Source organism: Rosa chinensis, chromosome 4, assembly GCF_002994745.2.
Source record: "Rosa chinensis cultivar Old Blush chromosome 4, RchiOBHm-V2, whole genome shotgun sequence".
Taxonomy (NCBI): Eukaryota; Viridiplantae; Streptophyta; class Magnoliopsida; order Rosales; family Rosaceae; genus Rosa; species Rosa chinensis.
The window spans coordinates 57,228,041-57,253,801 of record NC_037091.1 but is presented as its reverse complement, the minus strand read 5'-3'; the positions used below and the strand labels follow the sequence as shown (position 1 = coordinate 57,253,801).

General features: G+C 38.3%; 1 protein-coding gene and 1 non-coding gene across 2 annotated transcripts; both read right to left on the bottom strand.

Moving 5' to 3' along the window:
- Positions 1 to 7,181: 7,181 nt before the first annotated feature.
- Positions 7,182 to 8,468, bottom strand: LOC112199631 (ethylene-responsive transcription factor ESR1). Its single transcript, XM_024340612.1, has one exon. The coding sequence runs from the start codon at positions 8,466 to 8,468 to the stop codon at positions 7,182 to 7,184; it is 1,287 nt and encodes a 428-aa protein (XP_024196380.1).
- Positions 8,469 to 11,741: 3,273 nt separating this feature from the next.
- On the bottom strand, positions 11,742 to 11,833 carry LOC112201224. Its single transcript, XR_002936678.1, has one exon. It is a non-coding gene; the product is annotated as a small nucleolar RNA Z101 (small nucleolar RNA).
- Between the last annotated feature and the right edge of the window lie 13,928 nt (positions 11,834 to 25,761).

The following is a 25,761-nucleotide window of genomic DNA, read 5'->3' as shown; positions in this document are numbered from 1 at the left end:
CCAGCCCAGGACTGACCCGAACGGTCCGGGCCATTTAAAAAAATTTGTCAGTTTTATAAAACCCAGTCCAAAATCATTATATAACAGGCCGAACTCGGGCCTTAGAATTAGAAGGAAAAAAAAGCCTAAAGGCCCGAATCATGTAATAGTGTTTTATTCTCTAATTTTTTTTTTTTTTTTTCTGTTACAACTATTTTACTCTTTTCTCTCTTCTTTGTTCTCCATTCACACATTCTCCTCTTCTTTCAAGAGATTCATTTTCTCCTTCTTTTTTTTTTTTTTTTTTTCTGCTCTCTTCTTATCTTCTTCTTCTTCCCATACGCCTCCTTTCTCTTTCTTTTCTTTTCCCTTCTCTTCCTATTCCTCCTTCCCATCAGATCAATTGTAGATTATTAGAGAGATTCCTAGCACCTCAGTATCCCTCTCGCGCTCCCTCCCTTTGTAATTGAACGGTTCTTAGCTGATTTTTTCACTTGGTTTGCCACCTTCTCTCTGCATATGCTAAGATTCCCTTTCAACTGGTTTCATCCATGTATCTTCTTGCTCCCAGCTTTTGGATTCTCCTCCTTAAGTAGTCTCAGAACCCTTGTTCACATCAAGCAATAAACTGATTATTTTGTATACTAATTAATGATCAGTACAGATAAACCCAGACTTTGGATGGTGGTTGTTAGGCGGCTTTTGGGGGGGACGAATTTGGGTTTGGAGCAGATCTGAGATCTACTGTTTTTTTTTTAAACCTTTTGGGCCCGAAAAGCAGGAAAACCCTACCCCAAAAAAATGGTTCAGGCCCAACTCGATTCCAAAAATGAAAAAATGTTATTTAGGCCCGGCCCAAAAATTCTGGTCCGAGTCCGGGCTCTATAAATTTTACACAGGCCAGGCCCAATCTCAGCCCTAGTTTTAGGGGTTGAAGACCAAGAGAAAAGATGAGGACAGGAGTAGAACAAAGTAAACGAGAAGAAGAAGAAAGGAAAAAAATTAAAAAGAAAAGAATATTTTTTTTAAATTAGTTAGTAAAGAAAGATAATTTTGCCCTTAATAAGGTGTGACATGTGTTTGTCATGTCATCAATTTGACGGAGCCGTCGCGGAAATTGAACGGAGACATCACGTTGATATCAAAATAAGACTTCAGGTATCACTTTGGTATAGTTGAGAGTTTGGATATTAAATTGCCCTTAGCACTAGAGTTTTGGCACTGACACTGAATTTTTCTCTTTTTTCAATTATTATTACACAATGATTAGTTGTGCGTGAGTTGAGCTCGGAACTTCTTACATATCCGTGTTTAACAGTAACTAAGGTTTGGTCTATACTTTATAAGGTGGCATTTGTTTATAATTTTAGTGATTAAGAGTATTGAGTATAACATTTTTTTCTTTAATTTTTTTTTTTTTGCAGAAGCAAATAAGGGGGCCTTCTCCTTACTTAAATTTATTAAAAAAGTAAAAAGAAAAGAAGGAACTTAGGAGGGGGACCAAACCAAACCTCCTACAAAAGCAACGAAAAAGAAACAAGCTACCGTAACCGAAATTGGAGAATACCCAATTGGTCACTCTGACAATGCAATAAAATAAAAGATGGTAGAACATCCCACCACACCATATTAGGAGAAGTCGTACCATAATTCGCCAAAGCATCATCTACCTTATTACCTTCACGAAAAATATGTGATACACGAAAAATCATTTGAGAAATCTTGTACAAACAATTGAGCCAGCTAATATGAAATTGTCAGGGGACCAACAAAGGAGACTTAATAAAATCCAGAATAAGAAAAAAGTCAACTTCTAACCATATGTGCTTCCAATCACGAACCTAGGCCAGCTCCATTGCCTTAATCATAACCATCACCTCTGCCGCAATGAAACTAGGAATCTCAAGATTAGAACCAAAAGCTCCAAGAAAACGTCCCATATGATCCCTAAACACAGCTCCATAACCTCCAACCCCCACATCATGTTTCCAAGCTCCATCAGAATTAATCTTAACCCAACCAATCAATAGGGGATGCCAATTCACCTCTATCACTCTAGGGGCACGACGCAATATGCATTGGGCCCCAAAGGCTTTCAAAATGCGAAGATCATGGATGGAATTGTGCATGGTACCTGTTGTCAAACGACTAGCTGCTTGAATATGACAAGAGATAAGTCTACAAATAGTAGCAACTGAAAATACCTTGTCCTCATGTCTCATTTTGTTTCTAGCATTCCATACAAACCACAATATTGAAGTGAAACAAATCAACCATAAGTCTTTGAGCTGGGAACCTCTTCCTAAAGCCATACCCACTTGTAAACCCTCTAAAATTGAGGGAGGAATGCCACCCAACTCAAAGAGAGAAGTAAAATGACTCCATATTGTAGCCGTAAAAGAGCAATTAAGAAAAATTGATCAAGAGATTCAGAATTGATACCACAAAGATCACAATGAGAGACCAAAGCTACTCCCCTTCGTTGTAAAAAATCATCAGAAATTACTTTACCTCTTAGAACCTTCCAAGCTAGCAGAGACATTCGAGGCAAGATAAATTTAGACCATAATGATTTGCCCCATGCTACTGAAGGAGAAGGCTGCCGCAAAAATATGTAAGCATGCTTTGCAGTTAACTTACCAGAAGAGGAAGCGGTCCAAATGAGTTTGTCTTTTGCTGAAGGATCTACAGCAATTGGAACTTGACTAATCCAATCACACAAGGCTGGAAAATAAAAGTGTAGAAGCTATGGCAAATCCCATGAGCCATTACTAATAAAACCCGAAACCATATCGGGAAGATTGTCTTGTAATGCAACACAGACACCGAAGAAATCATTAATGGATCCGCCCAAGAAGTTATCCCTCCAAAAAAAAATCTTATCACCTAAACCAATTTATATCGTCATTTTCTTCCTATTACTAATGATAAACGTACATATTATAAAAGTACATGTTACATAAGACTTGATATCAGAGACACCTTTAGTTGAAACACATATTTCAAGGTGGAGTATGCCGTATAGGTCATGTGAACGACAACTCAAATTTGGGATAGGTATAGCCAATTTGTAGAGAATTATAAATAATGTGGAGCGCATAGAAAACTCGCATGTTTAAATGGGCTTGATAGGTGGAGTGACCAGAAAGCTAAGCAGAATTGTAAAAGACCATAATATGACTCGAGTTGAGATGAAAATTGTTATAATTATGTAGTTGAATGCAAAATAAGACTGTGTAAAGAGAAGTCTCATATAGTCACGTACATATATATAAGAAAAAGAACACAACAGTCATTAACAGATCGAATAAGTCTTCGCTTTTGATAGTATCAAAGCCATTTGTATTGAAATTTCACACTTGTATTTGTCCAACATTACGCCGATGTTTTCTGATATCACTTGAATTTCTTTGCATACGCGATTCTTATTCATTTTGCTCTATAATGATGATTGATCAATCTATTTAATTTCTGTCGATCAACTCTATCTCAAAGATAACTATTATAGGTGGTCAAGTTGGTAAAAAGAGTCTTCAGGTGTGGAACTCCCACACCTGGATTCGAATTTCGCCAACGCTTATTAGAGTTAAATCTCAATAAATTCTTGGTGGCTAGAGGGGAAGAAGCGTTCTGACATGATCTCTCGGCATGGATCAATCTCTAGGCCTAAGAAGCCTTTGAGGAACCGTGTAATCTCGATAAAAAAAAAATAAAAAAAAAAAAAAAAAAACCCTATCTTACAAATATTTTTGCCTAAATTGATTCTAAGGTTTGAGGAGTAGCCAAGTGGGCCAGACCAATCATGCACCTATAGAATACTTGCATATATACACAAATCAATCGAGAAAATAAAAAAGTGCATGAAACTAAACTCAAATTTTATGAAGTGATTTTGTTCCATCTTAATCTATCTGATTGCTGGCATCTGCTATCGGTTTGATTGCTAATGACTAGGAGCTTCTAAGAAGGGTAGTTATTAACCCCATTATTAAAGAAGTCATTAGCTCATTGAAAAGTTAAGTTACTAATTATTGTATTGTAGCCCCTCCCCACATCGTTTTGATGAACTTTGATATGCACCGTAGAAGTCATCTCCTCTATTAAATACTGGTCCACCATCTATGTATCTCAATTATTGATATTTACTTTCTGAAGACGTACTTAAAAAAGGTCTTTAAACCAAGAGATTAGTTAGTTGAAGACAAGGGCACATTCGGTGAGTTGGGCTTCAGTGTGATTCTCTCACTGACTCACTCATATACCTAGCTCATTTGTATTTTTTTTAAAAAGAAATTGATATCATTAGAGTAGAAGATTCCTTACCTCTCCGATTTTGCTCGAGCGCCGCTAGAAAAACTCTACAGAACTCTCCACCCCTCGAGAGAGTAATCCCGCATATTTTTTTACCTAAAATTTTGTTTTATTTTAATTTCAATATATATAGAGAGTGAAATCACTGAAATGTGACTTTCTATTAGTTTTGGTAATTTAAAATTTTCTATTTGAGTTGTTGTATGTAATTTATAAATACATTTAAAAAAATTTATTTATTAGAAAAATAAATGTAAATTCAAAACTAGCTAAAATATAAACAACTAATGGAGACATAGTTTAAAAGTTAAAAGTTAAAAGTTAAAATAGTTTTTTTAGCTACTTTGACTAAAAATTAGCTAACATTACTAAAGATGCTCTAAACAATGTAATAGGGTTGGTTATAGTGCCAATATTAAGGTGCTTATAAAAAAATAACTACGGTTATGAAGTTCTAAATGAGTAAAATGTTATGAGTATCACGTACAAAGAGCGAAAGTCCTTGAGTTATTTTTTTATTTTTTTAATTCAACACAGCTTAGTTTAAGCATGCCTTGCTCAATCAGGGATCATAAACCTTAACTCCGCTTAGCAGGGGCAGAGCCAGGACTGTAGGTTTAAGGGGGTCGAGATTTAAAGTAAGAAAAAAATGTAACAATTTCAAATCGATTGACAGCATTATGTATCAATTGATACTGAACTTCTTGTTTATGCATAATTTTGAACTCTAAAGTTGTCTATCTGTTATAAAATTTCATTTAAGATTATGTATAAGCACGTGACTAAATAAAAATGTATGTAGAACTAATAGTTAATAAAGCAAATAAAATTCACAAAAGCTAGAATTCATTAAATTTTGATGATGAATATGGCAGTCGAGAGAAGAGAATTGTATAATTCAAAATCAAACTAATTGTAAGTTGTAACGTGTCATGAATTTGGAAAAGGGGAGCCAAACCTTTATAATTATTATAGCTAACCCCTTCAATCCTATTAACAACACAGTAAACAAACATTTTTTTAGAATCTTTGGGAATGGGTAGCTCCGCCTTGCCGCTTAGCTCAAGCATGCTCTTCCTTAACCAGGGATCATAAACCTTAGCACTATGATTTTGAGCGTCTAGCTTTCTAGGCCGCAACGGAGATTATTTAGTGCTTCTGGTGGTTCTGGTGGTCTACCTATTCTTCTTTGATGATCTTTTGATTGCGGTATCGCTGTTTGGCTATTGGTTTTGTCGCTCGCGAGTGTTTTCGCATGTCTTAGATACGGAACACACTAAGGGATCCTGGAGTGGGGAGGATTGTATGCAACGACTGTGCACTCTTTATATATTTTAATATAAAAAAAATTACATTCATTCATATTACAAGTACCCATGCATTGACAGTGCATGGAATACACTCCCATCCTGGAGGCAGCCAGATTGGTTTCGTCGCTCGCGAGTGTTTTCACATGTCTTAGATACGGAACACACTATGGGATCCTGGAGGCAACCAGATTGGTTTCGTGCACAATAATCCTCTTATTGCGGCTGCCTATTAAACGAGATAAATTCATTTAGAACCTTCAGAGGTGGAGACGCAGTTGAAGGTACTCACAGCAACTTCAACGGGGGTGATTAATAGTGGCGACTACTTGTAGTTGTTGAAAATCCAAGTTGTATACTTGGGTAAATCATACCATTAGATTTGCATTTATTTTTTCTTAGAGCAGACACAAAGAACTCAGTAGTTTCTTATATCGTATTTCTCAAATGCAATTCCAATATTCACATATCTTTATTCAAGTTGCAGATGCATTGACGAATTATGGTGCGACTTTTAGTGATTTGATTTGGTTGGACTTAACTCCTTATTGACAGACATTCTAAAAGTGACCGTTTGGAAATGCTGCGTTTTCGTTAGTTAGTTAGTTTTTTCTATAGCTTATTTATGTTTTGTTTGGGAAATTTTGGGTTTTTGGTTCCCCTCCTCTTGTATTTTTCCTTCTCCAATAAAATCTCAATGGTTAAGGGGGCTCTTTTGCCTCTCTTAACCTTTGATTTCAGCCACACAAAAAAAAAACTCAATAGTTGAAAATCCCGTATCAAACAAACAAAAAAAACTCAATGGTTGAAAATCCAAGATGCATACTCGGGTATATTGAGCATCATTTCATGCCTCGTGGGATCGAATAGGATCAAAATTTGAGTAAAAATCCTGGGTTGGGTAAGTTCTGGTTCAGAATATGGGAACAAAAGCAAAAAGGCAAGCAATAATTTCCTGTAGACTGTTAGAAAATTTAATTGTAGGCATGCCTGATCGATAAATGCAACCACGTTCCTGATCTCTACTGTTACTTTTCCCAAACACCCTGGTAACTAACTTAGCCAAGTTCGACTGGTTCACTTTTACTCACAATTTTTCTCCCATCCTATCCCTTCCCTCAGAGAGGATCAAAATCGCCTTGGGTGCTGAGGTTTTACATGGATTGCAGAAAACTGAAGATAGGAGAATAACTGTCCGAAAATAGAATCGTTTTCAAAAGGAACATGGTACTGAAAAGTCAAAGACGGTCCTAGCCTTCACAATATTTGAAAAGTGAACCACAAACCCAGTTGAGCAACAGTATTAGGGGTTATGAACTTGAAATTTCTATAATATATCAGATAATATTCTTCTAATAAATATGGACAAGACAGTTTCGAACTTTTTGCCCATCACTAGATTACAAGAAAAACTAAAAGTTCATAATAAATACTCTCGTAATAAAATGATACTAGTGTTAAAATTCTTAATCGGAAGACTGAAGCAGCATACATACGAACTCTAGGTGATGGATCGTTATCTACCTCAAAACCAAGGCTTAAGCTGGAGAGTATAATTAATTAAGTAGTTGCATAAGATCTCGATCAGGCATTCTGCAAGCTACCCACAAAGTCAGGATAGTAGTACTGCTGGAACATGCTGTGATCCATAACCACCATTGAGTGATCTGCGCTGTTCATCTGGAAGTTCACTGGCAGATCATTATAGAACGGTCCGGTCTGCTCAGCCACTTCCTGAACTCCATTGAAACTTCCAAGTTGTTGGTGTTGTTGATGCTGCTGCTGTTGCTGGTAATCAAAATCAACGGGACACACATGTGGCTGCTGCTCTTCTTTTACCTCCAACGTTGAATTAAAGGAGGTAGGAGTATAATACTCCACAGATTTCGGAGGGTTGGATTCCTTGGAAAAGGGCTTTGGGAAGAACTGGTGAATCACCTCCTCTAACAACCCGGTATCTGATGACTCTACAGGAAAGAAGTCCGAGTCAACAAAACTAGTAGCGGTGGTGGTTGCATTTTTTGAGCTCTCCATGACTGGAAGCTCATGGTGAGTAGCACAACCACTACTAGTACTATTCATCATCAAAGATGAAGATGAGCGTCCATGACTAGTCGTAGTACCAGAGGTAGTGGTATTGTTGTTGACAAAAGAACTGCAACCACCAGAAGAAAAATTAGGTGAAGAAGAGCTGCCATTTGTGTACTGAAACTGGTTTTGGCTAAAGCACTGAGCTTGAGAGTGAGGAGGGTTTGGCGAGACAACCGAAGAAGAGTTTTGGGATGGAGAAGAACTATTGATGAAATTCCTCAAGAAAAGCATGTTTAAAGAAGCAGCAGTACTGTTAGCAGTATTAGTAGTGGTGCCACTCCTGTCGGAACCAGACCCGGAAAAATCATTTGGATACGTCGCAAACGGTGGCCAGTTGGGAACGTACTGACCGTAGCCGCGAGCGTTGCTCTGGTTCTTAAACGACGGCTGAGATTGCTTCGGGTGGTGGAAAGTGAATGCCGGAACGAGATGGTCGTGCGTTGTGGCGGGGTAAACGAAGTTGGTGCGGGCCTTGACGCCGCGCATGGTTCGGGCGGCGTAGTCGTAGGCACATGCAGCCTCCTCGGCGGTGTCGAAGGTTCCGAGCCACCGTCTTTCCTTGGAGTGCGGGTCCCTGATCTCCGCAGCGTACCGTCCCCATGGGCGGCGCCGAACGCCGCGGTATCGCATTGTGGAGGCAGAGCCGGCGGGGGCGTCCTTGAGGGTGCGCTTGTTGGTGGTGGTTGAGGCGGTGGCGGTTGACTTTTTGGAGGGGACGGGAGTGGGGTCGGGTTGGGACGTGGGGGTGAAGCCGTTGAGCTTTCTGAATGCTTCTTCCATTTCTGTTTGGTTGTGGGTTTCAAGGGGTTGAACGAAGTGAGAAACTGAAAGTATATTTGCTTTGGAGGAAGGGCAGGGTCTGCTAATGGAGGTCGGTTGTTGTCCATAAAACGCATTGTGGGTGTATTTATAGGCGAAGGGATCGAAGTGATGAAGGAGGTTGAAGTGATTGATTTATTCCATCCATGCATGCATGGTTTACATGGCAATGGTAATCCTAATGCTGCATACATATCATTATCACATAGCCCCCACCGTACGTGGTCATTTTTTTTTATTCTGAAAAAAAAAAACAAGATTATAAGTGCGTGGCTTTTAATACATAATTCTCTCAATCACATAGTTTCTGAAATGTGTGGTAGGTTTGCATTTGCTATGCCAGCTCAGGAGGATAGTAATTACCTTCGACTATTTCGAAGAGCAAGCAAGAAAAAACATGACGGACTGATGTAGATTGAAGATTTTATGGGGCATTGTAGAAAATTGCATGTTCCTTTTCAACCTCCACCTTCCCTTTTTCCCTTATTGTCAAAGAACCAAAAAATACCACAGTGACCATATTTCTGAAAATAGTAGATAATCCACACGACCTCTCCATCTAACATGTAAAACTACGGAAAGAGCCTGGAGTTTTGGACAAGAATATGAGGTAGACTTCCTAGTTAGCTTTGTTGTTTTAGTTAATTGAGAAACAAAATAAACAAGCATTATAATAGTGTTTATAGGGAGTTGAAGAAGAAGAAGGGCTCCAAGCCTCCAACTCTTTCTTCCTCTGTCGCATTGTGGTTTATAAATCTGCATGATTACACTGCCGGCACTCAGAAGTTGTTCCTCCCACTTTGGGTTATGCCATAACTTCTGGCTTTCATTTACGCAAGCCAATTTTATCTGTATATGCCATTTTTTGGATACTGGGAGCTGCTATTCTGCTAATTTTGCATTACAAACGGGTTAGGGTTTCAAAAACCAAGGATTTAAGGGTCACGTGGACCTGTCTGATATAGAGGGTTTAATAGGCTCTTTAAAGGCTTCGGTTCTAGACCCTTTAGCTTCTGTTGGTTGTGAGAGATGCAGACTAAAAGTTGTTTGTGGATTGTACTCCTTGAGTCAGAGCTTGTCCTCTTTTTGGTTTAACAGTTAATTAGACAATTTTAATTGAGGACTAGCCAAGCTTCAACCCAATAACAAAACTGGAGCTCAAACAAGAACCACAAAGATATATGGTAACAAATCCTCGTTCCAATTAGGGAAGAGCATGGGTTTATATCTCTGAAAATTTTACTTATAGGGATTGCTCCATTAAAAATACGAAGTCTATCCTTTAACCTTTTTTGCTAAAGAAGGATATCATAAGATCGCACCAAAGAACCCGTCAGTCCCACAAATAAACCTAGAAACATATGTCAATTAGGCCAGCTCATGCATGCACAACAAACAAGTTGTGCAACTTCTAAGTTCAAGACCATTCTGGAACATCGAAGGACTATAGTATGTATGTAAAGTTGTACAAACTTTAAGAGGTTACAAATAACAATGTAAACAGGATTTTTATTTGTACAGTGCAATTTTATATGTGCGATAATTATTGTCTACAATTAACCTCTACATATTAATCAGTGACGCCATCGAAATTTTAATAAAAATTGGCTTATACATTAACATGTAAATATCTGTCAGTCCCACAACATGTATAATTATTCTACGTCGAGCATATTATCAATTAAACATAGTACAAAGCTATACAATATGGTTAAGGTACAAAATGTACAAAAAAAGGATCAAAATATTTTCTTTTTTATTTAAAGGAAGATGGGTGTCAATTCATATATTTGAACCTCTTGTAATTGCGTGATTATGTAACTTTCCGGATCTCTTGGTCTAGGGTTTGAAGAAATTTCTACTCGTCCGGTGGCGGCTTGAGGTCCGTTTGGGTTCGCCTTGCGGCTAACGAGTCGCTGCCGGACGGGTTCTTGAATGCTAGTGCTTGGGAGGTCAGGAGAGAGGCTGTGGCTCGAGGTATTGGCAGGTTGGATGGTGGAAGGTTTCAGGCGGCATCTCTGGGAGTGGATGTTGTTTTTCTATACAGGGACGATGCACTCATGGAAGTCTTCCAGATGCAGCGACGACGCGGCTTTTGGAGCTTCTTGGCTGCGGTGCGCGGTGCTGAATCGGCGGAGTGGGCTCGTGGGAGGCTTATGTCAGGGTGCTGCTTCGACGATGGCTCGTGGCGGCGTTGGTTTGTCTCTTGGCGGAGCTCGGCAGCGTGATTCCGGTTTCGTGGTGGAGGTCGTGCGGAGGAACTGCATTGGCATGTACAGGCAGCAAATGGCTGATGGAGATGGTGTCTGGACTTGGGTCAACCATTTCTAGATGGGCCTTGAGTTGGGCCTCTTCTCTAAGACCTCTAGGGCTTTCTAATTTGGGCTGGGGTGTTTTGCCCTAGGCCCATCCCTATGTTTTTAGATTATCTATTTACAATAATTTCCTTGTATTAGGAAGGTAAACATTTATGTGCACTCTATTACCTCTCTAGCGCCTCTGGAGTAGTACCAAAGGAGGATTTTCGCTAGGTCTACGTATTTATTTGTGTGGGTCTATATGTATGTACCACTGTGGATACTACCACTATCTTCTTGTCTACTACGGAAGGGTATATAACGGCCTATTTTGGCTTGCGATGAATATATATATTGGCACCCGATTTGGGTTTGATTCAAAAAATATATATATATATATATATATATATATTTGAACCTCTTCTACTTATGAAATCTCCAATTCACTTTTTTGAATACTTAAAAAGCTAACTCCATAATTTTACCAAAACACCCTTAAATAATTAAATATGTATCTTCAACAATTTTTTTTAGGGCTGGGCACGGGCCGGGACGGGCCGGTTATTGAGTGATATCGAGCCCGGTACCGAAAATATTATTCGGGATGAGCCGAGACGGGATTATGTGTTTTCAAAGTTGGTACCGAAGGTACCGAAACCTAACGGGATCGGGTCGAGCCCGGGCCCAATTCGGGATACCCGACTCTCTCTCTCTCTCTTTTTTTTTTTTGCCCACACTTAAGTACTCAAGTAACAGGTATTCAAAATTTCCAGATCTTCAATGGAATGAGATGCAGCTATGACGATCAAAACTTTGCTTTGTTAGCTAGATAATGACTTGATAAATCAAAATTGAGCACTACAACAAAGATAATCCCACAAAATTGAGCCAAAAATAACAGAAACTCGATAGAACTTGGAAACCAAAAAATAAAAAACTTGGGTAGTAATCACCAAGGTGAAAGTAAAACATCATTGAATATTCAGACGCAAATACCCACAATACCATGAAACTCATCAGCTGCCCAGATTGAAAGAAAAAGAAGACAGAAATTTGAGATCCATATGTGTGCGTGAATGAGATGGAAAAATGAGAAAGAAAGTGATCATAAGCACAGCCAATTCAAAGTAAGTCAGTGAATTGAAGATATGAATTTTTATCGTCACTTCACTTTCTTTCATCGATCCACAAATTCCTAAAACCAATTCAACTACAACCAAATACAGAAACATGAAAGTGGGGGGAATTGGACCAAAATCACAGCAGATGAACCAAAACCCAGAATCACCAAAGGCATAGATCAATCGAAAAAATATAGAAAGACATAAACCATCACAATCCAATTATAAACCAAATATTCCAATTTTTCCATTCAACTTTTACAAACCTAAGTCTCAAGAAAAGAAAGAAAATATAAAATTACCCTACAAATACTATTTTCCTCATTGAACATACATAAATTGACAAACCCAGATCTTCAAAAAGGTCATCAAAATTGATGAGAACAAGTCTGGGCAGCGTTTCATGTGGGTAGTGTGGCGACGGAGCTGCTTCCTCGGTAGACTGAAGATGGTGCGGTGGTGATGTCTAGAGTGCCAAGACATGCAAACTGTAAAAGAGGTTGAATATAGGGTTAGAAAGGGAGGGAGGAGAGTGAACAAAGAGGGAGAGAGGGAGAAAGAGGTGAAGAACAAAGAGAGAGAGAGAGAGAGAGAGAGAGAGTTGTAAGAGACAGAGTGAGGGAGGGGAGTGGGGGACCGCATAACAAGATAAGAAAGCTACATATAGTGATATAGATCTTATTTGTATAAAAAAAACATATATGTATCTAAATCGGTACGGGCTGGGCCCGTTCGGGATTTCAAACATTAGTACCGAAGCCCGTCCTTGTTCGGTACGGTACGGGCCGGGCCGAATAGTAATTTTTATATTTTTGATACCATCCCGTCCCGCTTATTTTCGGTACGGGTTCGGGACGGGTGCGGTATTTCGGTTTTACCTGCCCAGCCCTAATTTTTTTTTTATATCTCTATTAATTCAATGTTTTATTTTTATTTTTCTATCTCTATCAATTCAATGACAAAAAATTTTGTGAGTGAGCTGCCTACATTTTTGGTGTACTTTCAATGAAGGAATTAGAAAGTGATTCTTGGAGGGGCTGAACAAGTGGACAATTACAACGATTTTTCTATTAATCCAGATCATGTTATAAATATTATATATATGTGGCTGTCCACTATAAATACTCATTAGTTATGTCCTTATGATGTAAACACTACTCCTATATAAAGGGGTATAATGAGAATGAAATACACACTTCTACCTCCTCCTACATTTGTTTTTCTATTCTATCTCTATATTTTTCTCTAGTTTATAATACGTTATCAGCACGAATTTGCTCTTATTTTTCTTCTTCTTCTTCTTCTTCTTTGAACTCCATGATGATCCGCAAGCCTTATGGTGCAATATAGTTGCTTATGACCAAGGCTAATGATCTATGAGTTTTTCTTCTTTCTCTCCTAGATGAATATCAATTTTCTTTATGTGATCATTTACATATTTGTATGTATCTTTTATACAATATAATTGTTGAAAATTTATATTTCATATACGACAATGAGAACAACATGTTTCATTGCTCAAGACTCGAGTCCTCTGACTGAGTAGTCTTAGAACCTATGGTTCTATAGACATCACACGAATGTTTTTCTCGTGTGTTCCCTATGGGATCCATTATTCATATTTATGAACTCTTCGAAACCTTTGTTTCGTATATGAATTTTTCATAGAACATACTGTTCTAATAATTATGGATCTTGATGTATCTCATCTTTTCTCTTTGTAGAAAGATGACGCATTTAGCAAAATTGGACTTTGATCCTCTTAAAATTTCTGGCAAGAACTATTTGATGCTAAAAATGCCATCAAAGTTGACAATAAGTCATCTGTGTAAGATCCCGCCAAGCGTATGATTTTCTTGCGTTATCATCTTGATAAGATCCTAAAAGATGATTACCTTACGGTGAAAGATCCACTTGAGATTTGGCAAGCAGTGGCTGATCGATTTGCTCACCAGAAAACCATTGTTCTATCTAGAGCACGATATGAATGGACGCATTTTGCGCCTTCAGAATTTTAAATCTGTCACTGATTTTCAATTCCGCTATACATATGATTACATCCCAACTAAAATTATGTGGAGAATCTGTCAGTGAAGATAACAAGCTCAAAGTCTCTGATTTTTTTGTCGACAATGGAAGAACATGTTGATGACATGATCAGCGCCAATTTTCTTGACACCGATAAATTTTAAGCCTATGTTTAGGCGTTTTTTTTGTCTCTATTTATTTTGTTTAGTCATTTTAAGCCTATGTTCTGGGACCTATTAAACGTAATTACATTTTCTTATCTTTATATGTTTAATCATATTTATTACGTTTAAATTACATTTATTACAATTCTTTCATAACTGAATTTGTCATGAGAATTTGTTGCAAGAGTTACAATTTTCATGATAATATTTTTAATTGCCATTATCTTGTAGTTATTGTTATTAATAACTCATTTTGTTATCAATTTTATTACCATTCTCCGGTAATTATTGTTAAGTAACTCATCCTATTACCATTATTTGATACTTACTATAGTTATTTATTTTATGCGATCATAATGAACATTTATTACTTATGATTATATTTACCTCATATGATTATGTCGTTTGTGAAAAATAACAAAATTATTTTTCCATCGCTGGGACTTGAACCCAAGGTCTTTTTGGATGCGAACCAAATATTCTAACCAATTAGACTACAACAGTTTTATTGATTATTTTGTTATAATGTTATATTAATGCATATTTCAATTACTGACTCTAAATGAATCAACCTCTATTTTGGCATATGGTACTCACATATTGGTATCAAAAATATCAATTATATTTTCAACAGAATCAAGGTATGTATTTTCATGAGTTTGACAACTTCAATTTAATTTCCTCTTATTATCTTATCTGATAATTTAATATAAAATTGTCATTTTATAATGAGATCGAAACTACATGTTTTTTGATCCAATTACATATGGACTTAAAATTCCTCCACTGATTGTTATACAATCAAATAGATCGAAACCCCTTGTTTCTTAATCTCCAATTATGTCAGGACATTTGTCCATTCTCTTTATGAGTACATATGAACCTCTGTTCACTCCACTTTTAGAACATGCTTCTAATTGTGAAGACTCAAACCAAATGTTTTGAGTATGAGGGCTATGGTCCATAAATCTAATATTATTGGAGTATATGCTTATACCCATATGGACTACTATCCCAGACTCAAATTTGAGTATATAATTTTGACATTTGTTTTCAGTGTCAAACAATAATATGAACAACCTGTTCATTAATAAATTCAATTTGAACCATGAATGTTCATGATAAATATAATGACAAACATAGTTGTCTTGCATGCATATAATGCAACTATGGACATGATCCATTGCAATTGTTGATAGTTTTCCACAATTGATGCTTAAAAAAAAACTAAAGTAACAATCATCTCAAGAGCTGCAGATCTTGATTGATGGCCGACTCCAATTGAGCTCATATTATGTTACATATATGGAATACCACTGCATATATTGGTGATGAAATTTCCACCTACTTTATGTTGTATTAATCAACTATGAGTATACTACTGTATACTGTATCATGAACTAAAAATTTTATTAAGCCAAATAAAAATTATTTTGGCGTGACCAATGTGTCTTTATTTTATCTACTATGTCATGTAGACTCATATACATACATACTTTACTGTTGTATAATACAAGAACAGTTGCATACCTTCCTAATAAAGGCATTATAATTTATCGCATAGTTGCGAGTTGTCACTTTAATAAGACAATTCTCCAGTCATTAGGGGGAGAAATATTATGAAAAACAATATGAATTGGTGTGTGATATTTATCCACCATGTCTTATTATTATCTTAAGAAAAAGTTTCAATCAATTATGAGAAATTGAGAAAGTGACACTTATTAAAGACAAGTTTTTGACCTAAAAATTGGTTTGGGCTCGCCACCCACCAATGGATTTTCAATCCAAATTTTTTGCACGCATATTTTGCGAATGGTCAAACTAGATGGTCTTCCCGCCGTTAGGGGGAGGAAATACTATTGCAACGGCATGCATTATGTGGGATATATCCACCAAGTCCAATGTTTTAATCTCCCTATAAGGGAAGATTATACAAGCCCTATATAACACTCTTCATGAGGTTATACAAAGATCCACATTCTTTAATTAATTTGTCTTTGAGAGACAATAAATGCCCTAAAAGAGGCATAGGTACCGGATATGAATTAGCTTATTATAGCTAATGCATGCATATATTTTGAATGTGTGATAGATCTCTAATTGATGATCATTGATGATATATCATCTGTAGTTGCAACTAAATATCATCAAGGGCTATATACTACCACGTTTCATTGTGTCGAGAAATCATACTATTGGCCAAATTGGAAAGAAGCAATTCCAATGAATTTAAATATTGTAAACGTGATGATTTACTTGGACTTTATCTACCCTAAAAAATTACAAAGGGTGTACTAAAGTGAATTGAAATCACTATGACACAATTCTCTGTATAGAGACATGGGCATTCTTTTCCAAGCGACGACTTTTCTATAAGTACAGTGTTATATTGATGAGAGACTTATGGCATGTTATCTTGGCTAATATGAAGATCTTAAAGGAAAATTGTTAAAAGCAAATCCCCAAATCCTATGTGTCATTATAAGCATATTGCTTAATCAAATCCTTGACCGATTCATATTGCCAAAGGCAAGTCCATGAATGAATGAGCTTAAAGCTCACTCATGGAATCAAAAGTCTAAAGCTCATACATACTCATTCAATTACGGTCAAAGTGACTTATTGCCTCAATAAGTACTATGACAAGACTAAGAAAATCGAATTCGAATCATACTCATAATGTTGCAACATATTATAACTTTCGCGAAGTTATGAATTTATCTAGAGCTCATATTGAGCCTATATGAAATTATCAATTACACAAATTGATATTTATGGCTAAGTATGTCATACTTAAATTTCAATGCTCGGATAAAGGTAAATGTGTCAATTGTTGTTCCTTTATATTGTTATTCTTTGCTAATATCTTTATCTATAATTTGAGCATATGAAATTCGTTTTACTTGAGGTAAGAATTATTATCATAGTTTATTGGTAATGCCCTAACTTTTGCAGGAATTGCAATTCATGATGAGTCCCCTTTATGCAAAGCACACATAGTCTCACCTATGTGATCGACACACCATATCTAATATATATGGTGCATGTATTTTATTATATACATGATTGAAGCTTGCAACAATCAGAGGGAGATTCTCATCAGGGGGAGCATTCAAAATTATGCTACCTAGGACATATGCGCGTTGTACTTTTTTTTTCCTTCGACCAGGGTTGTTTTTGTCCCACTGGATTTTTGTTACCTGGCAAGGTTTTTGACGAGGCAACATTAAGCGCGTCCAACATCATATCATTTAGTGGTGGACATCCAAGGGGGAGTGTTATAAATATTATATATATGTGGCTGTCCACTGTAAATACTCATTAGTTATGTCCTTATGATGTAAACACTACTCCTATATAAAGGGGTATAATGAGAATGAAATACACACTTCTACCTCCTCCTACATTTGTTTTTCTATTCTATCTCTATATTTTTCTCTAGTTTATAATAGATCATAGTTTTTGTGTTTGTTTTGCAATATAGTTGGTTCTAGACAAGACTTTGGTTCTCAAATAAGTAAGTAATAACATTATTTAATATATTTAATTTATGAAAATTCTAAATTAGATTATTTTAAATTTAATTTTGTATTAAATAATGGGGCCATGTATAGAAATTTAATTATTTTTATTTAATTATTTTAGGTAAATTATGAAGTTATATAAGTAATATAAGGAATTTTTTTATACTAATATGGGAGGTAAGAAGAGTATTTTTTCTTTCTTTGTCTTTTCGCATGAGTTGACAAAGTCTACTAATAATTGAAAAAAGATGGAGGTCCAAATATCAAATTTGGAGGTCAAACTAGAACCACCCTACTAAAAAATGGCCAATTTCAAAAAAAAATAAAAAACAAAAAAATGGTCACAATGACTCCATAAACAACGGTCATGGAAGAGAGTGAATGGATGAGACTCAAAGTCGCAGGCCATGGTTTATGATGGTGATGGACAAAGCCAGCCATGACCAAAAAGAGGAACAAAAGCCGAAGTCCCAAGCATGATGCTGTGAGGAGACCTTGAAGGGCACGCAAATAAGGTTGATCACCAAGATGAGGGCAGAAAAATGTGCCTACTCCATACTCGTCTATTCGAATAAGAGATGGCGCGGCTAGGGTTTGAGAGAGAGAGAGAGAGAGAGATATGGTAACCAATTAGTATAAGATCTTTATTTGACATGTTTATTTGGTAACCAATAAATATAATTTTAAATGTGCAAAATCGAGAAGTGCTATTTAAAAAAAAATAAAAACATATTATTTTAAGGAATCAGAAATCGAGAGAAAATTGTTATGTATTCTCATTGATAATAGGGGCCTCTTTATATAGAGGATTACAATGCATAGAATCCGAATCATACAAGGAAATGTAATCATACATTGAATAGGAAAATCTAGATCCTTCTAAACCCTATTACCACTAGGTCAAGTAACCTAGAGTTTGGGCCAAACACAAAATAGAGATTTACTTAAACACTCCCCCTTGTGTTGCCCAAACGCGGTGTTTCTCTCGTTGCCTCGCTAAAAACCTTGTCAAGTAACAAAAACCCAGTGGGACAAAAATAACCTCGGTCGAAGGGGAAAAGACCACAACACACCTTTCATGCTTCGAGACGAACATGTAGACATCTCCTCCTGATATCTGTGTCTCCCCCTGATGACTACAATCATGGGAGTTCGGATAATTTTCGCAAGCCAATTCTTGCTACTTGTTTCTCGAACGTGGATTTGGGCAATGACTTAGTAAACAAGTCTGCCACATTGTCCTCAGATCGAACTTGGTTGACCTTGATCTTGAGAAACTTCTGTTGTTGCTGATTGTAGAAGAATTTAGGCTATATATGCTTCGTGTTGTGGCCTTTGATGTAGCCTTGCTTCATTTGTTCAATGCAAGCAGCATTATCCTCATAAATACTAGTAGGCTCATCTGTGGTAGACTTCAAACCACAATTGCTTCGAACATGCATAACTATGGATCGTAGCCATATACATTCACGAACCGCTTCGTGAAGAGCAATAATCTCTGCATGATTAGAAGAGGTAGCGACTAAGGTCTGCTTTGTAGACCTCCAAGATTTGCGGTCTTTCCCATGGTGAATACATAGCCAGTTTGGGAGCGACCTTTGTGTTGGTCAGAGAGGTACCCAACATCAGCAAAACCTTCCAAAACACTTATATCGTTTTGGGATAGGGAGAGGGAACGCAGTCCACCATGTATGGCGTCCCTGGCACTGGATGGGTCCGAATCCATCTTCTCTTTGTAGGGATAGAACAAGCTCATATCAATCGTACCACTTAGGTATCGAAAGATATCTTTAATACCAGTCCAAAGGCGTCAGTTGACGCAGAGCTATATCTAACTAGCAAGTTCACAGCGAATGAGATGTCCGGTCTTGTGCATTGTGCTAAGTACAATAATGCGCCTATTGCACTTAGGTAGGGCACTTCTGCCTCCAGCACTTCTTCATCGTCATCTTTTGGATGAAATGGATCCTTTTTTGGATCAAGACTACAGACGACCATTGGGGTGCTTGAAGGCTTAATCTTGTCAGTGTTGAAATGCCTAAGCATTTTTTAGGTATAAGCTGATTGATGAATCAGGATACCTTCTCTACGGTGCTCAAGTTCCAAACCAAGGAAAAACCTTGTTTTCCCAAGATCTTTTATCTCAAACTCGGATTTCAAGTGTTCAGCGATTTCCCTCAACTCTTTAAGGGTGCTAATTATATTCATGTCATCGACATAAACCGCTACTATTGCAAATCCGGAACTTGTCCTTTTTATTAACACACATGGGCATAGTTCATTATTGACATATCCCTTACCAATCAAGTAGTCACTTAGACGGTTATACCACATTCGTCCGTATTATTTCAATCCATATAGTGAGCGTTTCAATCTAATCGAAAACGCACTCCGTGGTTTAGAGCCACTTGATTTGAGTAACTGAAGTCCATCTAGGACATTCATGTATATTTCTATATCTAGATCCCCATATAGATACGCAGTAACCACATCCATAAGCTGCATGTTTAGTTTTTCAGAAATTACCAAACTGATAAGGTAGCGGAACGTTATGACTTCCATTACGGGAGAATAAGTCTCCTCGTAGTCGATTCCAAGGTATTGTGAGAAGCCTTACGCCACAAGGCGAGCTTTGTACCTTACAATCTCATTTCTCTCATTACGCTTTCTAACAAATACCCATTTGTGACTAACTAGTTTGGTGTTAGGCGATATTGGCACAACTGGTCCGAATATCTTTCTTTTCGCTAGAGAATCAAGTTCTGCCTGAATCGTATCTTTCCATTTTGGCCAATCGGCTCTACGTTGACATTCATTAACAGAGCGTGGTTCAATGTCATCGGTCTCAATAATCTCACACGCCACTGAATACACGAATACATCATCAATGATGATGGGCTTCTTTCCCATGTCCCATGTACACTAGTGTAATTTACAAAGATCTCCACGTTCTCAGGGATAGGTTCTGACATTGAAGCGTCCCCCAATGTTGTCTCTTGGACATAACCATAATCCGGAACATTCTCATGGGACTGATTTTTAGTATCGATGATCAAAGGGTTTGTTTGTGCCTCATTCGCTCTCTTTCTAGGGCGAGTATCCTTCGAACCAATCGGTCTACCGCGCTTCCTTGAGGGACCTGCGGCCATAGACGCCACATCATTACCATTCTGGATAATGGCGCCATCTCCTGGTGTCACAGGAGTGGCATTATGTCCAGTATTCAGGACATCAATCGTTGCAGGCACGTTTGCAGTAGGTATGTGTGATCTTGTCACTTTGGAAACATCAGAAAACCCATCAGGCAGAGTGTCTGCTAAGTTCTGAAGCTGGATTATTCTTCGTACTTCAAGTTAGGACTGTGCGGTACTGGGATCGAGATGAGACATAGTGGGGACAGACCACGACAATTCATGTCGTTCCTGTTGAACATCTGTGTTCTTATCTCCCCCAAACGATTTTGAAGAATGTCTCATCAAAGTGACAATCCGCAAATCTAGCGGTAAAGAGATTGTCTGTCAAGGGTTCAAGATAGCGGACGATAGTTGGAGATTCATAGCCAACATAGATGCCAATTCGACATTTTGGACCCATCTTAGTACGCTGTGGCAGCGTAATAGGCACATAAATGGCACACCCAAAAATGCGTAAGTGCGAGATATCAGGCTCGTACCCAGTCACTAGCTGTAACGCAGAGTAAGATTGGGTTGCAGTGGGTCGTAGACGAATTAGCGTGGCTGCATGCAATATTGCATATCCCCAAGCAGAAACGGGAAGATTGGTGCGCATAACCAATGTTCGTGCTATCATTTGTAGTCGTTTGATAACGGCTTCTGCTAGACCATTTTAGGTATGAACATGGGGAACTGGATGCTCTACATCAATCCCCAGTGACAAGCAATAGTCAGCGAATGTTTTCAATGTAAACTCCCCAACATTATCAAGTCAAATTGACTTAATAGGATGGTCAAGGTAGTGAGCCCGCAGACAGATAATCTGGGCGAGGAGTTTAGCATAAGCAGCATTTCAAGTGGACAACAGCGCGACATGTGACCAGCGTGTCGACACATCAACCAATACCATAAAATATTTAAAAGGTCCGCATGATGGTTGAATTGGTCCGCATATATCCCCTTGGATTCTTTGTAAGAACGGAATGAGTATTTTGGGATCCTTTGCGTAGAGGATGGTCTCGGTCCTAATTTTCCGAATGAACAGGCTTTGCAAAATGAACGAGGGGCCTTAGAAGCAACCAATGAGGATTTTAGTTGGGCCTGATTGTTTGTAGCGCTCGTAGAAGAAAAATGTGTGACTACATCACCCATCATGGTGTTGGAACCATGGAAAGTGGCATCCATGACGCCTTGGCCATGGGGAGAATCATCCATGGCGTCATGACCATGGGGAGGGACATCTATGGCATCATGGCCATGGGTAGCGCCATTTATGGCGTTGTCACAAGGGACTTGGACGTCCCTAGACAGTTACAGCGCCAGATGCTGCAGTGACTGCTGTCTTACTAAGTCCGAGAATCAATTTTCGATTCTTACTTCTTCTCACTCTGAAGAATGGATGTCCGTGTGAATTCTTTAGTATACAGATGCCCTGGTCGGTCATGCCAAAGCCAGTATGTGTCAGAATCCAAGAGATATTCTCTTATGACATTATTGGATTCAATTGGTCGAATTGTAGTGACATAAAGTCCACTAGATTGACACATAAGCTTCTCTAAGATGCGCTTACGTCCGCAATCATTAGAGATAATGCAAAGGAACTCTTTTCCATTCTCAGTATGGGTTTCCACATAGAATCCGTTGGCTCTAATATCTTTGAAGCTCAATAAGGTTTGATTTGCCTTAGGAGCGTAGAGAGCTTCTGCGACTCTAATCAAGGTGCCATTAGGCAATAGGAATTGGGCAATTCCATGTCCTTGAACTAAACGTGATGGCCCAGCCATCGTAGTCACAGAGGAATGTGCAGGCAACATCTCTAAGAATAATTACCTATGGCGTAGAATGGTGTGCGTAGTTGCACTATCCGCAAGACATTGTAGTTCTCTAGAATCCATTCCTAAAAGAAAAGCTCGTAATTAAAAATGAGTCATAAAAAAAAGAACTCTACTTTTATTAATAAGCTAATGGGATTACATCATTATTTTTTTGACCAAAGAAAATCTAATCCAATAAACTAGCTAATGCAAAACAATGGCAGTCGTCTAACTTCTTTCGGTAATTCCAATGCAAATGTGACCAGGTGAGTAGAGAGATGTCGGTGGAGCAAGGCTCGCTTAAGTACCACTAATCTCAAAACCTTCCTAGACATCACATTTACATTGAATACGCCTACTTTGAAGAAAGATTAAACCATTGGCATCTACTACAAAAATAATATGGCAATTGCCTACATCTCTTGGAAAATGAAAAGACTTAATCAAAATCTCCAGTTTCTGGGTCTTGATCCTTGTAGTCTTCCACCCTTAGATCGAGATCGCCATCTTGATCTTCTTGTTCCATGTAATTTGCCTCCCTTGCTTCACGATACATCTTGTATGCGTTTGCAATATTCTGGGATACTTTACATGCTCTTGCCTAATGTCCAGGTAGTCCACATCTAAGACAAGCATCTTTATGGTCAGATTCCCTTGATTGAGGGGATTTGGAAGCGTTTTGGGGACGATTTCTTTCCTTGGTGGCGTCACCACCATAACCGGAGGCTTGGCCTCTCTCTCTCTCTTCACAAGTTTACCACCACGGTTCTGTGCACGCTTATCTTGGCGGTTTCCTTCCTCTTTAGGGCGAGAATTATCCCTATCCTTAGGGTTTCGCTCCTTGCGACCTCTCTTAGGGGCGCGACTATAATTAGACTCCGGAATTGACTTGGCTCCCACAGGTCTAGAATTATAGTTCTTCACAAGTATGTTATTGTGCCTTTCAGCCACATTAATGGCACTAATGAGCTCATGAAATCTTGTGATGCATCTAGCATTGACATCAATCCGATAGTTCTTGGCTACCATCAATGCAGAGACGGGGAAGGTAGAGAGAGTTTTCTCGATCAACATCGTATAAGTGATTTTCTACCCACAGAATTCCATTAAAGACTTGATATGAAGTGCTTTCGAATTGTAGTCAAGTACGGACTTGAAATCACAGAAGCGGAGGCTATGCCATCTTACTTCTAAGTCTGGAAGCAGGGAGTCACGGACGTTGCCAAAACGCTGCTCGAGTTCTACCCATAGTTTTCTTGGGTCTTCCTCATTGAGATACTCATTTTGGAGCGCGTCATTCATGTGCCTTGTCATGAGAATGATGGCTTTAGCTTCATTCGCCTCTCTCGTAACTCTATTTTCTTCAAAAACAGCAGCTTGTTGAGGAGTAAGCACGTCCTGACTTGGCTCTTGGATCGTACTCAGGATCCCATCAGCCTTAAGATGCTGACGCACGTCACGGACCCACTTGTGGTATCCTGCGCCTGTTGTCTCTAGTGGAATGAAGCTCAACTTGTTCAGGTTACTCATCTTGAAAAACAACAAGAAAATAGGGTTAGTTTCCGAGCGAAATAGGCTACCACGAAAGCAATAAAAATTTCTGAGCGTAGTCGCTTCCAAGAAATTAGGAATTTCCAAGCATAGTCGCTTCCAAGAAATTAGGAATTTCCGAGCGTATTCGCTTTTAAGAAATTCAATTCCAAGAGGGGTTGGATTAGATCGAAACAATGATGTTTGTAGTCGATCTTTTTATCTCAACAAACTCTAAGTTTGGAGGACTCTACAAGCTCCAAACTTTCAAACTTTGAGTGAGCACGAACCCCCACAGTTCAGCTATTTGGTCTCCCCTATGGAGAAGAAAATGGGGGTAGAAGAAGGGAGGTTGCAAGTCTACTAGAAAAGAAAAAAATAATGAAAAAAAGAACTTCAAAAAGGGGAACTTTTAGAAAAATTTACCTTGAAAAGTGGCCGGAAATTTTGACCGAAAAAGTTACTGTAGATTGCCAAAAAAATGGTCACCGGAAAAGTGTCCTGAAATTGGTAGCCGGAAGTGGTGGCCGGAGCTAGGCAGGGTGGTGCAAGCCAGTTGCGGAGGCTTACGGGGCTGGTGCACAAGCTGTCGGCAGATCTCTGTAGGGGGTCGGCATGCGTGCGGCAGCTACTCGGCAGGTGTTGCGGGGCTGTCGGCAGCTCTCGGCAGGTGTGTGCAGGGGCTCGGCAGGACTCGGCAAGAGGCTCGCAGGGGCTGTCGACAGATGCTAGGCAGATGCAGGCACAGGACTTAGCAGATCTCAACAGCTGCTCAGCAGATGCGCAGGTAGAGGTGGTAAACGGGTTGGCCCGGCCCATTTTAAGCAGGTCTAGTCGTGCTTCGTGCTGTGTTTGGGCCGGTCTATTTATTATCGTTCCAGGCTCGTGCCGGCCAATTTACTTAAACATTAAGCGTGGTCCAACCCAGTCAGGCCCATGGCCCGAGCCCATAATTTGCTGGGCCGTGCTCAAGCAGGGCCAATAAACGGGCCATGCTCGTGCCTACCCACTAGAAAGCACGATTTTAAAATCTTAATTTGAATAAATAAAATATAATTTTATTTAACTATTTAGAAAATTCAAATAAATTAAGTTCTACAATGTTTTTCTCAATCTTAGCTTTTTAAGATTAGTTTTCTAATAATTTTTTATATTCCACTACAAGAAAGAAAGAAAGAAAAAAACTCAAAATATATGGCTTTTAGTATATTATTGTGAGATTAATCTTTATTAATATAATGAAGATTTAGTATCATATTATTCTTTCCTTCATTCTATAGTTGTATTATTATGAGATTAGTCTTTATTCATAAACATATATTTAATATTTAGAAAAAATACTTTATGTCAAAACAAAGATATAATGATTTTTTTCACTATTTTGACAACATAAAATAATAGCATTGGTGGAATTGTCATGAGATTTTAAATAAGGAGGTCTAATATTCAAATCTCATCATTGTGGTTTTTTAATATTTTTAAAAACAAAATGAAATTTTGTATTTGAAATGGGCCGGCTCAAATATGTCATGCTTGGGCCATGCCGGGCCCATTACGGGCTCGGGCCAGGCCAATGGGCTAATATTCCTAGGCCCAACCC